The sequence below is a fragment of the Taudactylus pleione genome, unplaced genomic scaffold (genome assembly GCF_031769625.1).
Source record: "Taudactylus pleione unplaced genomic scaffold, aTauple2 ptg001846l, whole genome shotgun sequence".
In the NCBI taxonomy this organism is placed as follows: domain Eukaryota; kingdom Metazoa; phylum Chordata; class Amphibia; order Anura; family Myobatrachidae; genus Taudactylus; species Taudactylus pleione.
In genome coordinates, this window is record NW_028286243.1 from 218,705 (window position 1) to 239,564 (window position 20,860).

The 20,860-nt window shown below is 43.8% G+C and overlaps 1 protein-coding gene across 1 annotated transcript in view; it reads right to left on the reverse strand.

Moving 5' to 3' along the window:
- Positions 1-20,860, reverse strand: part of MTMR12 (myotubularin related protein 12) — a 79,744-nt gene that overhangs the window by 14,995 nt on the left and 43,889 nt on the right. The window contains exons 4-9 of the mRNA XM_088465107.1: positions 18,473-18,545; positions 9,335-9,471; positions 8,313-8,406; positions 6,152-6,281; positions 2,103-2,178; positions 424-530 (exon numbers count right to left, since the gene is read on the reverse strand). Coding sequence (XP_088321233.1) covers positions 424-530; positions 2,103-2,178; positions 6,152-6,281; positions 8,313-8,406; positions 9,335-9,471; positions 18,473-18,545 — 617 coding nt within the window. The remainder of the gene's footprint in view (positions 1-423; positions 531-2,102; positions 2,179-6,151; positions 6,282-8,312; positions 8,407-9,334; positions 9,472-18,472; positions 18,546-20,860) is intronic.

Here is a 20,860-nt window from a genome sequence, read left to right on the forward strand (position 1 = left end):
TTCCGTTTGTCCATATATTTTACGATTGTCAGCCACCAGCACTGGTTTTGCCTATCACATTTACCATATGGTCCTGGACCACCAACTTGTGGTACCCAGTATGAGAACCTCTGTATTAGGGGGAGATTTATCAAAGCTTGGAAAGAGATACAGTACCAACCAATCAGCTTCTGTCACTTTACAGGCTGTGCTTGAAAAATGACAGTTAGGAGCTGATTGGTTAATACTTTATCTCTCTCCAAGCTTTGATAAATCTCCCCCTTAGTTTTAAATCAGCAACTATCCATAGGGATAAGAAAATCATAGGGAAACTGATGGGAGTACAAATGGATTAAATTATATAATGGGCAAAAAATCTCTATCCTGCTGCAGTGAATATTTATACAGTAAAGTGAAAGACAGTACAAGACAGATAACACGGACCTATCCAGAAACACTCTCTGTTCCTGTATGGCAAACTCGTCCACTTCCTTAGGGAGGGAGGCCATCTTTACCAGGGCCAATCCATTCTGAGTGGTCCAGCACCAAATCTAAAAAGCCAAAAAAAAGGAGAGAGAGAAATAGGAACATTCCTTAATTGTTCTAGGCGCGCATTCTGGCAGCCATTTTCATGAAGACACAGCTTATTGACACATTAGGGACCAGTGACATCAGTGAAGCAATATGTGATGTCACTGCTTCCTAGTGAGCAGGCTGCGTGTTCACAATGGCTGTCCTCACTACGGGGCTGATTTGGAGTCGGGCAGAGCTCTCATCTCGCATGCGCATAGCGAGTTTTACCATACAATGCATGTAAAGAAGGATTTTTGCATATATCTGTCCCGATGGATCTTGGTCAGGTCTCGCTTTGCGTGAAATGGGTGTTTGCAGGGAGGGAACGCGGCATTGCACTATTCTGTCTGCTGGCAGTGTCGTGGGCATATGGCTAGAGTTCCGTGCGGGGAAAGCAAGCCTGTTGCAGACGGATCTCTTTCACCTAGCACGAGACTGGTGCACGTGCCAATATCAATGGTGACGATTGCGGCTATGGACGGAAAAAAAAAGTGGACGGAGCGGCTTCTCGTTGAGGCCGTGCAGAAACACGCATTAGCAGAAGGTAGTAAATATGGCTTCTCCAGCATTGCGCAAACACGGGCACTGTGCACCCGAATCATAATCAGGCCCTATGTGTAGGCAGTCAATGTACGCTAATGTCCCCTGTAATTGTGTCTTTAACTGAACAGCGTATTCCGCCATCATTATTCGCTATATCGCATCAGGGACGTATCTGTCACTGCAAAAAAAAAAAAAAAAAAAAGACTTCACAATGAACTAGGGGCCCGATTCAGACCCGGTCCTAGGCTCCGTCCGCTCGCTAGCCGCCGATGTTTTTGTTCTGCGCATGCACATAAGACGAAGTGAACGTGCACGAACCAGTCACTGCGATTGTGAAGTACTCAGACTCCCCGCAAGCATGAGTGACAGGGAGTGTCGTTTGTGGGTGGTGACGGGGGGCTGGTCGGGCGAACGCAGGCGTGTCTGTGCGTCTGAACGCCGTTTCACGGGCGAGCATAATTAAGACGCATCGTCAGCTTACTTAGCAGAAGGTGTCATTGCACAGAGGCACTCGCAGTGCCTGCGGCAGGTTCAGGTCAACCATAAGCGGTGCGTACGAGTCCGATGTCAGCCGATGTTACCGATTATTAAGTGAACTTCCTATATATGACGGATGAGACAAGTAAAAAGTGGGCGTCTTATTTCAGGCTGGTGGGCGTCTAGTTTCTTACCGCGATCGCACGGCAAAACATAGTACTGATGTTTTGCTAGCGATTGCCGGATTTGCATACTTTCACTGTGGTCGGCTGCGTGCGTCCTTGTATTTAGCGAGCGGTTCTGCATCAGGCACTAGACCTCAAATTGGAGTATCTTTACTCTAGGCAGGTAAACCACCTAAACACAGCACTGACTATAATGCTGGCGAGAGGATTTCCGCATGTGGAAAAGCCCATTAAATCCCTTGCATATTCTACCCCTCCGTCCCCTATGCCCCCGTGTGCTTGCAGCTAACAATCTATGTATGTATAAAATGAGAAAGCTTCATCTCTCCACCTGCAGATACTCACAGGAATTCCCCTCCCCTGGAACTTATGCACACACTCCTCCGGCAGGGATAAAGGTACAACAAAGAACGGAGGTAACCTACAGAAACACAAAACAATCGCAGCATTAACAAATCAATAAATACCGTGTACAGGGCAGAATTTATATTAATCAATAAAAGGCAATTTTATATACGTTTAGGGGGAAGAAATGCTTCTTATTTGCTTTAGGTAAGCAAAGTAGTCACACAATAATCATGTAAAGTCTATCACACCCAATTACCATGAATAATTAGTCACATATTTCAGTTGAAGCAGACTACAGTTTTCTAATCTAGGACATAGGGGGAATTGTATCAAGCCTTCTAAAGAATGGAGAAGTTGCCTATAGGAACTAATCAGATTCTAGCTAGCATTTATTAAGTGCATTCTATAAAATGACGGTGTCACGAACCCGGGCTGACTCACAGATACAACAATCTGGGTCAGCTGGTCGTAACGCCAGCGCACCTCGGTCACTAACCAAAATACGCGATTCTTCTGTCGCAACGCAGATTTTTCTGGAGTTCTGCGATCTCCGAACAGATTATTAATAAATCACATTCAATTACACACAGATATGTAGCATGGGCCTCACAGACTCGCAAGTTCAATAAGAATCACAGAGAATATGGCAGATTAAATGTGTTTAATCCCAAAAATATTTTCAAGGCTTAGTTACAAAACTATTAATAAAATGACAAACAGATAATAATGCAAATATTTTCTAAAAATAAAAGAGAAATAACTCAGAGTTCCTAAGACAACTAATGCATCCATTTAACGATGCGGGGGACGACGGCTCGATTACGATGCCGTCGTCTCCCGCGGGGTGAACGGCATACACTGAACGTTCAGACGTTCAGTGTATGCAGATCAATCATCCCCGAACATGGCAACCTGATGGCGGTTGTCAGGTTGACCGTCATGTTCGGGCGATGATTTATGTTAAAAACGACCAGCGGGCGCGCGCATCGCTGGTCATCTTTAACCTTTTACTGCCCGATTTGCGGGAGTTTACCAAGCGATGGAGCGATAACGACCATCGTTATCGCTCCATCGCTAGGTTTAATCGCCTAGTGGATAGGCAGCATTACAATAAAGTTCTTAGCACTGCTGATGAGGTGGGGGATTTCACCCACAAGAATATCCTGGTACACATATAGCACTTCCGTCTGATCCCCAATGAGTGACAAGCTGTTTTGGAAGAGCTGCACTCTTATGGTCCTGCAAGAGCCCTCCTAGCCCCCACCTTTCTGATTAACTCTCCCAGTGTCAGCTGTTAATAAATTATGTGATTTATGCACATTCTGCTCTTCAAATAACAACACAATTTAACATTTTCCTCAACTGGTCAAAGGACCCCATAACTGTTTGTTTAGGAGACAAGACACAGTTATATAAACATTCCTCAAATCGTTATCAACCCTCTTCCTGGTGTGGCTGGCTTCAAAGGGTGTTCCAGTTGTATACTGCGGAGTATCCATCAGCCCCTCTGGACACACACAGGTCAATTTAGGGTGTTCCAGTCGTAAACTGTGGAGTATCCATCAGCCCCTCTGGACACACACAGGTCATTAAAGGACATCAAATGCAGCTGCTTCATTACACATAGTTCACGAAATATAATTTCTGGAGATTATTCTTGAGATTAAATGCCACAGAAGGGTAGAAGCTAATTGGTTGCTATGGGTAACTTAGTATTCATCCTATGGTAGGCAGTGTCTGAAAAAAGGGCGTGGTCACTCAAAAAGGGAGCGTGTCATTGAGATGAGCCCCCTTTTCATCACTGTCCCGCAAGCTCTCCCGCAGTGTGAAAGCGCACGGCATCTATTCACTTGCCGGTGATTGTGTCACCGGAACTCCCCCTCCCTCCCATGGGACACTGCAGCCCGAGGGTGGGGCCGGCTGTTTCAGCAGGCGTTGCCATAAGGGCAGGGCGCATTTCAGCTATTTCAAATTGGGAAAGGCGCAGAACCCTGATGAAACAGCCAAGTGGGAACTTAACTTCTACACATTTAAGATGGCTTGATACCCCCCTATACTATCTGTGTTCTTCCACAGGGAGAAGAAACAGTGCAAAGTGTAGGGATGTGCAGTGCTGTGGAACATGAAGCTATGGAACAGAGTGTGGTTCCAGGAAAGTTTTTTCGGGTATCTCCGACTGAGAGGTATGCAGTGGGGCTGATTCTGAGTTGGGAGCAAATAAAAAAAATAAGTAACTGCACCTGGGACAAACCAGGCTGCAATGCAAGGGGTGCAAATACATTTATTTATTTTTGCATGCAGGGTAAATTCTGGCTGCTACTGCGTGTAGCCCACAGATGCTGGACAGCTTTACACTGCAGTTTAGATTCAAGTCAGGACACACCCCTCCCACATCTAAATCTCTCTGCGTATCTGCAGCATGGTTTTGCCAAGGTACAAAGTTACTGTTTTTCTTTTTTTGCTTTCCTCCCAACTCAGAACCAGCCCCTAAATGTACTACTAGCTGATGTACCCGGTTATACCCAGGTAGACCTTAGATATTTACTGTTTCCATTTCCACTCTAATAACACATTAATCCTTCACCTCTATAGTAATGTATCACTGGTCTAGTAAGACCTTACCTTCCCTCACCTGTGTAATTTCACTCCCTCAAGTCTGTAGTAACACCTTTCCCTCCCTTATCCGTGTTGTAACACTTTTGATATTCCCCTCCCTCACCTGTGTAGAAATAAAATCCCTCCATCACACCTGTAGTAACACATTACCCTCCCTCACACCTGTAGTAACACATTAACCTCACTCACACCTGTAGTAACTTACTCCCCTCCCCCACCTCTGGAGTAACACATTTCCCTCTTTTACCTCTGTAGTAACACATTACCCCCACTCACCCCTGTATTAACACATTCCTCTCCCTCGCCTGTGTTGTAACACATTCCATTCCTTCACCCCATAGTAACACAATTGACATTTCCTTCCTTCACTAATCAAATAGAGGAGCCACACCAACCGCCAGTGATGTTTGCCAGCACATGGGATGACAGTTGGTGTTTGAATATGATCTGTGCTACAGCCACGATGAGACAGTCAGACAGGACATTGCACAGGGGGAGGAAACATTTTAGTCCTTTTCTCCCCCTAAGGAGTTGAATTTCAAAAACTCTACTCTTGGTGGGCACCTACATCATGGAAGGAATATACTCCCCTATATTCATGTTTCTAGGTCCAGGGGTTTGAGCTGGGGCGTTGATAAGTTAGTCAGTGAGTCAGGACATTTTATTTTATATAAATAGATTGTGAAACAAAATTTATTTTGGAGAGCGTTGGAGTTGCAGATAAGTGGCTCTTACACACTTGAATTCCCAGCTTGGATTATAGCATGAGGACACTGTACATTATGAAATGTTCTCCCACAACAAGCAATGTTTCCTTTACTTGATTTTATATTCAAGCAATAAAACACAGATTTCGCTTTGCATTTTCTGTCTGACGCTTCTAAAGGCACACATCCACTAGAAGACGGGCACATTCCTGCACGACTACGACATAGTAATCGTGCAGTCGTTTGTCAGTCTGTGATGTGCCTACACTGAACGAGCAGTCGTACAGTGTAGGCACATCAATCGTCTGCAAACATGCTGAACCTGACGTTATCGTCAAGTTGTACTACATATTTGTCCGATGATAGATGTCTAAACGACCAGGGGGAGCGCGCATCGCTGGTCGTTTTAGACATTTTCATTCTTAATAATTTTCAAACGATTATTGAACGATTATTAAATGATTCAACAATATAGTTATCGTTCAATCGCTCAATTTAATTGTCTAGTGGATGTACAAGAACGAAAAAAAAAGTTAAAGGCTTAAAAAAATGCTGAAATGTTTGGGGGGGTGGGGTGGGAAGAGATTTATGTCCAATTTCTAGGTTGCTCTCAAGAACAATAAAACAATGTATCGCTAGGACTGTGCGAGCCGACGTTACGTCAGCGACGTCGCCAGTGTGGTGCAGCCGGCGGGCAGCGATGGCTTAGAACGCAGCACATACCTCTGAGACACCCTGTACTCTTCATTGAGGGACAATACTTTGTAACACATGTTTCCCTTGGTCCGGTCTAACTCCAACCGCCAGTCGTTGTGCTTGTCAAACATCACGGTTTGGTCCTTCGTAGATATCGCTTTACACAAAAAAAACAAATATGATTATTTTGATAATAATAATAAAGTATTTATTTCTATTAATGAATCATTAAGGGATCATGATAAAATTAGCAAACATTTGTTTAAAAAAAAAAAAAAAAAGGATTAAAATAATTAAATTTTAAAACAAAACTGTAGAACAGTGCTACCCGGAGAATGGAAGAAGGGTCAAAATATAAATACCCTAATAGAGAATAAGGCAAGGTTTCTTAATTATGGGTTATGGGGCCCATTCATCTACGATGGATTGCCTCAATTGCCCCAATCTGCCGACACTGGTGTATCAGAGAAATCCAACATATAAAAATCCTCGATTCACGGATCCTGGCCAAAAATTGTCGGGATTAGCGAACTGTGGATTTTTCCCCGATCCGCCGATCATTGATGACTGAGGATCTGCAGTTTTATTTTTTTTTATCACAGATTGGCGATTTGGATCGGCAGAACGGGTAATCGGCGCTGTAGATGTATGGCCTGCATTAATTCAATAACATTTGATTTATGATTTCTGTCAAAAATGCATGAGATCACTGGACTTAGACTTGTACTCACTAGCGCATTTAATGCTAGTTCAATATATGAAATTGGGGATACATGAGCGCTCAGGAGCGTTGTTTGTGGGTTTTACGAACGCTGCGTGCTCCACTTTTTGCATTTAATTCAAAAAGAACATGGTGAGGTCAACTGAAAATTCACTGATTAACATCAAATGTACCCACGCTTATTATCTGGGGTTACTGGCATTTGAACGTCTTTATACATAGGTGGGTATAAAGTGCTAAATGAAATGTATAACATGCTGTATGTTCATTGTATAATGTGTAAAGATAAATGCACCTACACGTGACTTGCAATGCTATACTGAGAATGGTAGACAAAATATGATTAGGATTGAGGATATGTAAAATTACTGGTTTTTACTGACTGGCTGTGTTGGTTGATGACTGCCTTGCTGCTGGGTAAGCTACTATCAATTGTGAGTGCGGTCAGCTGGTTCCAGGGGCCAATTATATAGTTTGGGGGAGTGGTTAGATCAGGTTATATATGGGAGCGTTTTGCATGGGATCAGCCTCTTTGCAGGATTTTTGTAACCCGCCATCCCTTCCGTTATTTTGCTGTGTATTAACCTTGTTTTTCCCAAGTCAGGGGAGGCGCGGCATGACGGGAGTAAGCTGCAGCTCACTGCCTTTATGTGGCGCAAGATAGCTGTGGGGGGCACTTGCCCTCGATGTCCATGGCAAATTTGTCCTGCTCCGTGCGAGGGGACCCGGGCGCTTTTGTGCAAAGCGTCTCGGATTGGCCCAGGAGGGAAGTGGGACCCTTGCAGCATTAGTGCGTCTCGAAGGGGGGACGTGTTAGTCGTCCCCCCGATTATTTGAGCAAGATAAAAGCTAGAACTGAGTCTGCAGCGTCTCTTTGCCAACCCGGTTAGGTTAATTAATTCAATTATAAATAAAAAGCTGTGACCTTTTTAGCCAAGCTATGGTGTCTGTGTCTTTATTTGTAGTTTAAGTTAAGTAAGCTAATCAAGGTTGGTAAAGGTTTGGAGGTAATAAACCTATGTAGATCTTATACATTTGCCTCATAACTGTACACAGCAACACTGCCTTTCTCCCAGGAACCAAATGTAAAGAATAATCCCAAGCCTAGGAGATCTGCAATCACCACTGAGGTTCTTAATGTGACAAGGCGCATTCTCATCAAATACGATCAGTCCAAAAAATGTCTGCAAAAAATGTCTGCCCCCAGAAGCGCTTATTTACTAACGTTGCATCTAGGTGTAGCATTTCTGCTAACCACAGTGTCCACACTGGCACTTGGCTTTCGCTGCTTAACTTGCACTACAAATAAAAGTTAGTTTGTTGGTCGCTGTGTTTATACCGAAATGCAAAGGAGAACTACTACACATTTCCGCGCATGTTACAAAGTAGAACGTGCCGCTAACAGTAGGATAGAACAGCCGTGAAATTTCCAGCTGTGTTCTCCGACTTCTCTGCTCAGGAACTCACCTACGTAACACGGGGCAGCGGATGTATATGAGAACAGGAAGAGACGTTTCAGAAGTTTAGGGCTAAGGGTGTGATGAATTATCCCGCTGACAATCTGAGACACAAAACAAAACTGAATTAAAAGAGGTTAAAAATGAAATATAATCGGCTCAGAGAAATATTATTCGGTGAATGAAAGGATGACCGCATATGAAATATACAAGGTTATCCAATATCAGAAGGAATCTGGGAACCAGTAGACATAAGACGACAAGTGTCAAAATATCACATACACCCTGTGGGGCATCACTACCTCAGGTGGAGCTTTCACTGTCAAGCATTGCCCCAAACCAGAAACTCCCCTACTTGCTAATCGTTGGCGGTATGGATAACAAAAGCTCAGCTGAAGGTGGCGATGCCCTTTTCACATTGTGACATCGGCAGAGACGTTGGGCATTGCTTGTTGAAAATGGCTCTTCTAGTCGTCTGTCTACATAAACCACTTCCAGGTATATTGGCCTCTAAAAGCATGCTATATATTATAAATATGGGCATAGAAATAACAAATCTACACAGTAATGTTACTATAAATAAGGGCGATTCGTTTATGGTATCTGGATTATCCCAGTATTGGCTACATCAAGCGATGTATTGCTCTAGGGTGATCTAAAAACATCTTTTTAGATACAAAAACAGTGAGAGAGATAATAGAATAGGGATGTGGGAAGGTGCTGTACCATATAATACACTGAGGAGCAGAAAATCAGTCATTTGTTAGGCACACTCTAATCCAGGGGTCTTCAACCTTGGCCCTCCAGCTGCTGTGGAACTACACATCCCAGCATGCACTGCCACCTTTTTGATATAACAGCATGCTAAAACTATGGCAGTGCATGCTGGGATGTGTAGTTCCACAGCAGCTGGAGAGCCAAGGTTGAAGACCCCTGCTCTAATCAGTAAAATGCATAATCCACCTTTATTAGACGAGCATAGTGAAATACAGAACGTACGATACAGATGTCTCGGAGCGGAACTATATTTACCCTTTTCACTTCCTCCTCTTTGCTGTAATTAAGAGAGAAATTAAACACTCTGAAGTCCTTACAGTAGATGATCAGTTTCTTTGGAACTTTCTTCAGAGCAGTCATAGAGATGAGAACTTTCTTTTTATCATCAAACACTGGAAAGAGATGGGAACAGATATGAAGTAACTGGGGGACCAGGTAAGACATAGAAAAAACTCAAAACACACCATAACAAGAAGTCATGAGAGCAGTAGCACCAGTGGTACATGGTCACATGACTGGTACATGGTCACATGACCCCACTTTTCTGAGCCAAGCTTCTATTATAAACCTATATATATATTTTCATACGTAAATGATTCTGGCTTCCCATTTTGTCCTGAAACTTGGTATGTAAGATCTTACTGAGACGGGGATTTAAAAATAAATAAATAAATAAAAAAAGCTTTAGAAGTCCAATTAAAAGAAATACCGTACGATAACATTTGTTGAATGAGGTATATGTCATGTATTATTAGTGACTTTCCACTTAACATAATGGTCCAAACAAAATTTTGGTCTTCTAGTTTCCATTACCAGAATATTTAGTTACATCTTTATTAATAAAATAATAAAAAAATCTTTACAAACAGCTCAGATCAATATAATTACACATAGCATGTTAGTTCATTAATGGGGGGTTTGTACTGGGACAGTCATAGTTTATGGCTTGGTCCCAGGGAGAAGGTAACCAGACAAAGGACCTGCTCACTTGTAGAGTGCACGCCTGAAGCTAGTAAGACCGGTAGAAAATCTGACTTTGCGAGGGAGCGAGTTCCGGAGGCGGGAGAAACAATAACACCTCCATCTTTGTCCCAGACCCTAACCATCTATGACAGCTTTGCAGGATGTTTAAGAATACATGAGCATACATTAAAGCACATTACAGCATTGCCCTTTTAACTATCAGGCTTAAACACCCCCTTTGGATTTAAACCATATATTTTGTCTACTGCAAAATATTAAGTGAAAAAAGTATATATAAAAAATGATCTTCTAGGGCCATATATTATTTCATTGAGGGCCTATGCCAGGATATCATTATCTTCTCCCAAATGACTCCGGTCACTTATGGACTGTGGATAAAGCATTAAGGGTATGGCCCAGAGACAAGGCTCCCCGAGATTTCTCACAGCCTGAACCGATGAATAAAATATCCATCTACGTGCAATATATACATTCTTCTGTGCTAGGCAAACAAGCAACAAACGTCTTTGAGCTTAGTGTGGCTGTACAGTGCGTTCCAATGCTGCACCTGGTATTAAAGTAAATCATTAATGTCCCATTGATGTGAAGCTACATTAGGGCTAATCTTGCTTGCTGAAGCCAGGACAATTGGGTCAATTTGAACAACAACTATGACCTTGAAAGATAAAACACTTATTGCAGAGATCTCAGCCTGTGTTTTCAGAGAGTGCGGAAACTGAACAGGGATCTTACAACCTGTAGCTTTGTGGCTGGAAACCTGCATACAGCTGGCCTTGCACACAGATATTGGTGAACTGTTCAGCAATTATAGACTGCGTGGCCTGGACACAGAATGACAAGAATGGTGACAGCAGCTTCTCAATTAGTATGAGAGTTCAAACCTACAGCCGATCTCTAGACAAATATTAATAATTTGCATTTGCAGGAGCTCATGTCTACACTTCCATACTGCATAAAACTCGGCCAGCGCAGCCTCTTTGCAAGCTAAAATACATTCACTAAAAGGAGTTGTTTATTTTGGCCAATATACGGGGTAATAACATCTACAGCCGGTGAGCCAAGAGCACAAACACACTTCTGTTTGATCACCGTGAACCGGGGCGGATTTGGTTGCGAGTTCTTCAGCGTAGAATCTGAAGCATTCAGCGCTGCCCTGGCATGTCTTTATTGACACCCTGCGTAATGGGAGGAGTGGAGGCGGATGGGCTTTATGATGGAGCGAGGACGTAAAAAAATAAATATTTGTACGTCCCTTTTTAGAATCACTTAGTGTCATGCACAGGCTTGAATTAATAGGGACTCCCGGGAGGACTTAGGGTTAGGCACCCCCCCGGAAAGGGTTAGGGTTAGGCCAGGGGAAGAGCGGGTTAGGTTAGGCACCACCAGGGGGAGGTTAGGCACCCCCCCAGGTGAGTTTAGGGTGCGGGGAGGGGGGGGTTAGGTTTGGGCACCCCTGGGGGGAGGTTAGGGTTAGGCACCACTAAGGGAGGGTTAGGGGGGGGGGAGGGTTATGGGGGGAGAGGGAAGGGTTAGGGGACTTACCCTAGTCGGGATTTTCATCTGCTGGCCTTCCGGCATCGGGACTTCATCCGCCGGACTCATATCCGGCGGTAATATATACAGATTCCGATTGCAGTCTCCTATGTCTTCTTCTGGGACCAAGTATTAGGCGAGGAGACCCTCTTTCTGGCTCCGTAACTTATAACCTGGCCCCTTGGCAAGCTACAAAAAATTCTTTACTTACCCCCGGATGTGGCTACAGTGCCTCCTGGGTCCCTGACGCGGCTCTCACCTCCTCCCACCAGTGTTAACGATCTTCCCGAGGATATGTCCCCGGCCGGAGCTGCCGCTCGCCTGTGCCCACGTGACCTCCTCTCCTCGCTGCCAGCCTTCAGCCCTTCTCGTGTCCTGTGAGGAGGCAATCCCAGTTGACCAGGCAGATTCTTCAGCACTACTCCTTCACTCTGCTGACAGCCTTGCAGAAGCACCAGTTCAGGGTAAGAGCTGGCAGCCATTTCAGCTAGTCTCCCTCTGCATACAGAGCTCTGATACACAACACCACTTTGCTCTCCTAAGTCTCAACAACTTTAGCTGTATACCATCCAGGCTGCATTACTCTTCACCACAACCACCCTTGATAGAGGTCCCTAAGACTCTGTCACACTCCAGGCTGAGAAGTGGATCTGAAGTGTAGATCCGGGAAGCCGCCATCTTGACAACCAGCCTCGGCTGCTCACTGCAGACACTCGGCCCACTGCCTCCCCTGCCCTGTACACTCTTTTCTACCTCCTTTCTGCCCTTCTGCTCCACGGGAGGTTTATGTCCTCCCTGAGCTCGCCTTAGGACACCTGCGTTACAGTTTGACAGGTGTACCGCCCCAGTCAAACTCCTAACCTAAGCCTCTGTCCCCGGGAATTATTTATTTTTATTATTTATTTATTACCAGTTATTTATACAGCGCACACATATTCCGCAGCGCTTTACAGAGAATATTTGGCCATTCACATCAGTCCCTGCCCCAGTGGAGCTTACAATTTATATTCCCTACCACATGCTCACACACATACACATACATACTATGGTCAATTTTGTGGAGAGCCAATTAACCTACCAGTATATTTTTGGAGTGTGGGAGGAAACCGGAGCACCCGTGGGAAACCCACGCAAGCACAGGGAGAATATACAAACTCCACACAGTTAGGGCCGTAGTGGGAATCAAACCCACAACCTCAGTGCTGTGAGGCAGTAATGCTAACCATTACACCGTCTGTGCTGCCCCGACTCCCAATACAGCTCCAGCGCTGGTATATCCTGAGTCTCTAATTTGCTGGACTTTGTTCTCTACTTCTCTATTGCTCTCTTTATTGCCCATAACTCAGGATCTCTCAATTTATTTTTGTCGCCTGCTGAGAGATTGATATACAGTTTACATTCCCACCCAGACGGCTGCAACATGTACTAACTGAAGCCTCACCCCCTCCCACCCCTAATCAGTACATGTGGAGTTATAAAATATATATATATATACACACACACACACACACTCAATGCCTTGAGGGAACAAACCCTCTGCAGGTGACCTCACACAGATTCAGCTCCTGACCACTAACTCAGAATCGGAAGAAGAAGACCTTTCTCCTATTACTCGCAGAGACTTTCTTATACTGTTCAAAGAACTCAAAGATGTGAAAAAGTCTGTTCAGACTCTTCATACCAGAAACTTCCACCATTGGTTCCAGAACAGAACAACTAGAACATAGAGTTGAAGAGGTGGTCACATTCCAACAATCTTACGATGCCGACCTCACACAGCTACGCTAAGATGTTGCTCAGCTTCAAGACGGCCAAGAAGACCAAGATAACAGGGCCCGGCGTAACATCCGCATCAGAGGTATTCCTGAAGACGTCGAGCTCCCCCACATTGGGCTCTATCTCAAAGACCTGTTCATGAAACTCTCTCCCTCTACTCTGGAAGATCACCTGCTCCTAGACCGAGCCCATCGCGCGCTGAAATCGTGCTATCAATCTTCCTCTCAACCTCGAAATGTTATTCTACATATGCATTACTTTACAGCCAAGGAGACTATAATGAGAGAGGTTCGCAAACTCCCTTCGGTCACCTTTAGGGATGTTACTCTCCAGATCTTTCAGGATGTTTCCCCTTTGACTCTTTGTAACGTAGGGACTTTAAACCTCTTACCACCCTGCTTCGCCATCATAACATAAGATACCATTGGGGTTACCCCTTTCGCATTCCAATATGGCACCAGAACCAGCTACACGTGGCTCGGTCCCTCCTTGAAGCTCAATCTATCCTTCCAACCCTGGGTATATCCGAAGAACTTGTCATTACACATCCTCTGCCCCCCTCCGACAAAGGTCTCGACAGACGACTCGACGCCCCCCTCCATCAGAATGGTCTACTCTTCCTAAGTCTTCCACTCTGATCCCTGAAACCCTCTAAAAGGTTTACTGTTACGTTGTTTCTGTGGTTTCGTGGTGTGGCCCCTCCACTTGTGAGGACACCCCCCATTATGAATACTTTATACTATAATCTCACTATCAATATTTGGAATTTAGCCTATTTTTGATATATTTATGGAGGTTTATGTAAATATGCCTTGGTGAAGCTCCATTATGGTTATAAGAATTATCTATACATGTTCATGTTTTATCTGTTTGCTTACTACTAGCCTTATTCAGACTTTGTTGAGCTGTTTGTGTGTATATGTCCATAAATATTCAAACACTGTCTATTACTTTGTATTTGGGTTTTGTCTGGGATGATTTATCCCTCGATCCATTGCCATTCCTTGTTTATTATTTTTCATGTTTCTGTTTCTATTGTTTTTTTACTTTTCCCATTTATATGTTCCCCTCCTTATATTATTTTCCATTTTTGCACAACATTGGCTCACCTATATTTTCTCTTACTTCTTGTGGTCTCCTTCCCTTTTTTTCTTTTATTTTCTCTCCCTATACTCCACCTGTACGATACTACACTTTTTTCTTCTTGTATTCTTACTATATTTAGGACTTGTTTTTCTCTATGATATCACTATGGATATTCGGCCCACTTCTGCCGCGCCCCTACAGGGTCTTGTACCCATTTGCTGACATATGTGCTTTATTAGTGCATAGTTCCCCTCCCCCGTCAGCACCCATGGCCTTGGACTCCTGTGCCATTTGGCCAACCTACCTCCCTTTTCCCTCACCGGTTTCCCTTCCTTCTCAAACAGGACAATCCCCCCCTTTCTATATGCCTGATGACGTGTCACTTTTGTTTACCTCTCCAATTTCAATTGTTTCTCTTCTAGCTTTCCTCTCGACCATCGCACATGGGTCTTAAGGTACTCTCCTTCAATGTGAAAGGCCTGAACAGCCCCCCAAAACGTAGCAAACTCTTTACTACCCTTAATTTATACAAAGGAGACTTAGTATTCTTCCAAGAAACCCACTTTTTGCAAAATCTCCATCCGGAACTTCGCTCTAAATCCTATCCCACCACCTATCATGCCTGCGACTCTAGACAGAAAAAACGAGATGTTGCTATCCTCTTTGCCCGCCAACTCACTTCTGATATGATCGACTCTTATGAAGATAGAGAGGGCCGCTTCCTTATCCCTTGGGTACCCTTAACAATACTCTCTGTACCATTGTCAACATATATGCCCCATACCAAGCCCAGCCTGCTTTTTTTTTTAACTAGACTAGATAACCTTCTCTCTCGTAAACAGCAGGGCTCCCTTATTGTATCTGGTAATTTTAAAGAAGTACTGAACCCTTCACTAGATAGAACTACCTCGGGGGCCACTGACGCCAACAGGGCGGATCTCCGTAACTCCAAGGCGCTGCTTGATCTCATGAAGTGCCAGCTTCTCTATGATTCCTAGCAGGTTCGAGAGCCCCTTACTCGGGACTATACCTTCTTCTCCTCTGTGCACAACTCGTGGATGTTAAAGTTCATCCTTCGATATGGTCTGATCACGCTCCTGTTTCAGCTGACCTCTCCTGTATCACTGAACATCCTCGCCCAACGACATGGCGCTTAAATGATACTATTCTTCATACTTGCGATACGATCACCCGTCTCAATACCCTTCTTACGGATTATTTTCAGTTAAACGCTCTCCCAGGCACCTCTCCCTCCACTCTCTGGTTGGCCCATAATGCTGTTCTATGGGGACATTTGATTAGTATAGCATCCAAATCCAAAAAAGATTTTCTAACTTGTGCTAACTCCCCCTCCATCCAACTCCAACAACTGGAGTCACAACATAAACAGTTCCCTAGCCCTTCCCTTCAACAAGAACTTCTCGCTGTTCGACATTCTCTCGCTCTTCTTTGTTCCCAACACACGGCTAAACATCTAAAATGGTTGCGCCAAACCATTTATGAAAAGGGAGATAAGGCTGATAAGATTTTGGCATCTCGGATCCGGGCGACATGAACCCATAGAAATACCCTCATGATTAAAACTTCCAAAAACCACCTTCTACACGACCCGGCAGCTATTCGTTCTGAATTCCAGAACTTCTACAGTAACCTATACAACCTGCACTCTGCCTCATCCCCTACTTCCATCCCACCTACTGAGACGGCAATTCAAGAATTTCTTTCCACTGTCAATCTTCCTCAGCTGTCTCATAAGGCGATCCAGGGTTTGAGTGAGGAGATCTCGGAGGAGGAAATCATAATTTCCATTAAACAGCAGAAGTCCGGCAAGTCCCCTGGACCAGACGGCTTTACAGCTGCATATTATAAAAAAATGTATGGAACATCTGGTTCCCCACCTGCACTCCTTTTTAATGCTGTTCTACAGGGGGGATCCTTCCCTACAGGCATGCTAGAAGCCAGGATTGTCGTGGTGGAGGGAAAGGATCCGCACAATTGTGCTAGTTATAGACCTATCTCCCTTCTCGACCTGGATGTTAAGATATATGCTAAAATTTTAGCCAACAGACTTAACCAGATCCTTCCCTCCTTGGTCCATTATGATCAGGTCGGCTTTGTACCGGGACGTCAAGCTCGGGATAATACCCATAGGACCATAGATTTAATCCATACCATAAATTCTAGGAGGTCCCCGGCTGTTGTCCTTTCTCTCGATGCTGAAAAACCATTCGATAGGATCTCCTGGACCTTTATGTCCCAAACCCTACGATCATTTGGGATATCGGGAGACTTCCTGACTGGTGTCATGGCCCTCTATTCCGTTCCCTCTGCTACTGTGCCCATCAACGGCGTCCCTTCCAACCGTTTCCTCATCTCAAATGGCACCAGACAGGGCTTCCCTCTGTCCCCTTTGATCTTCGCCCTAGTGATGGAACCTCTGGCCTCCCTCGTCCGACTAGACCCAAGCATTCATGGAGTGCAGGTTGGGAATTCATCTTCCAAAATCGCCCTTTTTGCCGACGACATTTTACTTACCCTTACTCAACCCCTGATATCTTTACCCAATCTTTACAAATTATTAGACTGCTATGGTGCGTTCTCTGGATACAAAATCAATTTTTCTAAATCTGAGGCCATGCTCCTCCATATCCCCCATCAGGACGATGAGGCCCTTAAATCCTCCTACAGCTTGAAATGGCAACATAGGAAAATTAAATACCTTGGGGCCTTCCTAACATCTTGTTATGATCTTTTATATCAGGAAAATTTTCCCCAGCTTTTTACAAAACTACAAGGGGATCTGACTTCCTGGAAACGGCTTATACTGTTTCTTTGCAACTTCTCGCATGGAATAGCCTTCATTTCAAAGAACAAGAATAGACTGTCGAGTTTCACATGAAAGTTCTCTTTTTCTGGCCATTTGGAGAGTATAATCGGACCCACAAATGTGATGCTCCAGATACTCAACTAGCTCAAAGGAAGACCAGTTTTATAGCTTCTCTAACGAGCAAACCTGTTTTCAGCTGTGCTAACATAATTGCACAAGGATTTTCAAGGGTTTCTAATCATCCATTAGTCTTCTAACACGCTTAGCAAACACAATGTACCATTAGAACACTGGAGTGATGGTTGCTAGAAATGGGCCTCGATACACCTATGTAGATATTCCTTTAAAAAAACAGACGTTTGCAGCTAGTATAGTCATTTACCACATTGACAATTTATAGAGTGTATTTCTGATTAATTTAATGTGATCTTCACTGAAAAAAACAGTGCTTTTCTTTCAAAAATAAGGACATTTCTAAGTGAGCCCAAACTTTTGAACGGTAGTGCATTTTGCAAAAAATAAAATAAATAAAACTACGGACATTTTTATAAAAATTTTTACTGATAAATAGAAATGCAAAAAAAGTTGGCTAATTATAATAAACTAATTCTGATACATAGTAAAAGAAAAATGAAAAAAACTTTGCTCTTCTGCCAGCATTGTCCAAAGTCGCCCATTTTGTAGGGTTTTTCTACTAAACACGTATTATATACAGTATGCATATATTTGTACATATTATCACTTATTTATATAACACCAGTGTATATTATGCCACACTGTACAGAGAATATGTAATTACTTGCATCAGTCCTTGCAGCATTTACACACTAAATTTTCTCCCACACAAAGATAAGGACCCATTAAGAAGAAGCCAATTAAGCTATAATCTTGTTTTTTGGCCTTGGGGTGGGGGGGGCAAGGGGAAACAGGTGAACCCAGAAGACGCACAGAACACAAAAACTCGCAGATAGGGCCTTGGTCAAAGTCAAACCCATGACCCCAGTGATGTGAGGTAGCAATACTAACCACTGTGCCACAGTTATAGTCTTAATTAGGGGGAAGTCTGAAAATAACATTGGCTTTAAAATTGAAAAGGAGGAAACAGCGATTTCAAAAGGAAACCGTATAAAAAAGAAAAGGAAGTATTTAGCATGAACAGTGCAGGCTGCCTATTCCAAGCACGTTACCTCCATATAACTGGTCCACGCACTGCAGGGTGATGTCATTCTCACCGAGAATCTTGTTCTTAAATTCTGGAGCCTGAAAGGCAATGAGAAGTGATACAAGTCAGACCCTGAGCACTCACAGCCCGGCAAGTAGAGGAGGGCAGTGATCTCACAGACAGAGACACGTCACATATATCATGAGATATACAGAGAAATCAGATGAGCACACATCAAGCACAACCTTTTTTTGTTATGAACCATTAAGTGTTGGTACCTAAAGAACACAAAAACAAATGTTAACACCACTAGCCCCCCAAAATAAGCCATTGGTCTATAAAAATCTAGGCACTAATTACACGCGACTTAGATCCTGCTGCTCTCTCTTCTGGCTGAGCACAGACCGATAATACAGCTCCTAACTCTGCCCTAAGTATTGCCTGGGTGCATTGTATACCAGCATATGACAAACCTGTGTTTGCGCAATTCACATGTCTGCATACTACAGGCAGTGTGTGATTGCAGAGTTCCTGGCATGCTAGCGCTGATAAATCCCATGAAGGCAACAAGCAGCACTCAGGGTTCCAAACTGATCACTATTTATCAACACCTTGCTCGCTAGAGAGATTAATGACTGTATTATCACTGAAGCTGCAATGACTGCAGCTCAGACGGACCATACATTAGGCGTGTGACAAGAACTCAGCGCTTACACTGCCTGGTGTAGACGTGTGTAACGATGTAGGTATTTACAAACACACACACACAAAGTACCTCTAGGTCACTGGTGTCAGCAGTCATTACACGGGGAGTGCAGAGTTTAGGCTGAGCGCAGCATCATTACAGCTCTTGGGAATGTGGCCGAGCTCAACTCTACGGCTGAATTCATCCAAATAGAAATCAGAGTGCAGCGTTTTTCACTGCCCTATTTAGGCGAGAGGGCTGGACTATAGCCTACCTATATCACCTTATATAACTCTTTGATAACTTGATAATGGTTTCCTCTGTATTAAACAATTACAAAGATTGAGTCACGTTATATATAGTTTCACACTGTTATACTATCCACTGGCTAGTGGGAAGCAGGAGTAAGATCATCACATGGCTCTGGCGTGTTGATGAGTTAGCAGCATGTAAAAAGCACAGATAGCACATACAAACATGCAGCTGGTGGCCACGGGTTGTGTGACTCATATACGCAACTGGGGACATATATAAAAACTACTGATGCATAGGACACATTTACTGCAATAAAAAAAAAAGATGATTTAGATTTCAAATCAACAAGTTAGAAATTGGTTGTTGGCCATGTTGGTTGCAGAATTTGTATATAATAGACAGACAGTTAAAAAGACGACAATGTCTAGATAGACAGTAGATGTTAGACAGACAATAGGTCGACAGGGACAAAAGGTCGACCCACTAAAGGTAGACATGGAAGGTCGACAGGTACAAATGGTCAACAGGGTCAAAAATGTTGACGCAAAGATGGTTTTCTAAACCTAATCTTCACCATAACCCTACCTCCTGGTGCCTAACCCTAACCGTCGGGGTAGGTGCCTGACCCTAACCGTTCCTCCTGGTGCCTAACCCTAGACCTCACCCTAAAAAATATATTTTGTTAAAAAAAATTCATGTGACAACCATTAGTGTTCAGACAATTTTCATGTCGACCTTTTGACCCAGTCGACCATTTGCACCTGTTGACATTCTTTCATGTCGACCTTTAGTGTGTCGACCTATTGCCAGTCTAACATCTGATGTCTATCTAGACATTGTCGACCTTATAACTGTCTATCTATAGTCTGGATACCGCAGAATTATTCTGTTCACCAGTATTGATATATGACCTATGTGCTTGGTAGAGGATACGGGAGAGAGTTAAAGACCAAGGGAAAATATATGTCGTTAACACATTAAGAGAAATAAAACTACAACCAGAGGCAGAAGCGAGGCTTTACAAGCACAATATTCCACTGTATTAGTGGAGAGGCCAGAAAAGCTGTGGAATTAATTAAAATCAAGGGGTATCCAAAAGATCAGGCAGTGGGCAGGGAGCCCTGAGTTCTGGCTGCAATGCCGCTCGAACTACCCAGCCCCCCCAGAGAAGCATTAATCCGTTTTACTATTTACAGGATGTTCTCCTTCCCTGAAGATTTCCATAAGTATTCAGCTACATTCCAGCTATTTATTACACCTAGTCGTGCCTCCCTGCAGGTGCCTCAGTAACTGCTGTTCATGCTTTACTTATTTAGTCCCTTGCTACGACAGAAAAGACCACCAATGCCAACACATTATAAGGCGTCTGCCAAGAATTTGTTGCTGATGTGGTTTGCCAAGGACCGCCGAGCTGGAAGATGGACACAAGAAACGGGAGCAGGCAGAGGCAGCAATGGTTCTTCTAATCAAAAG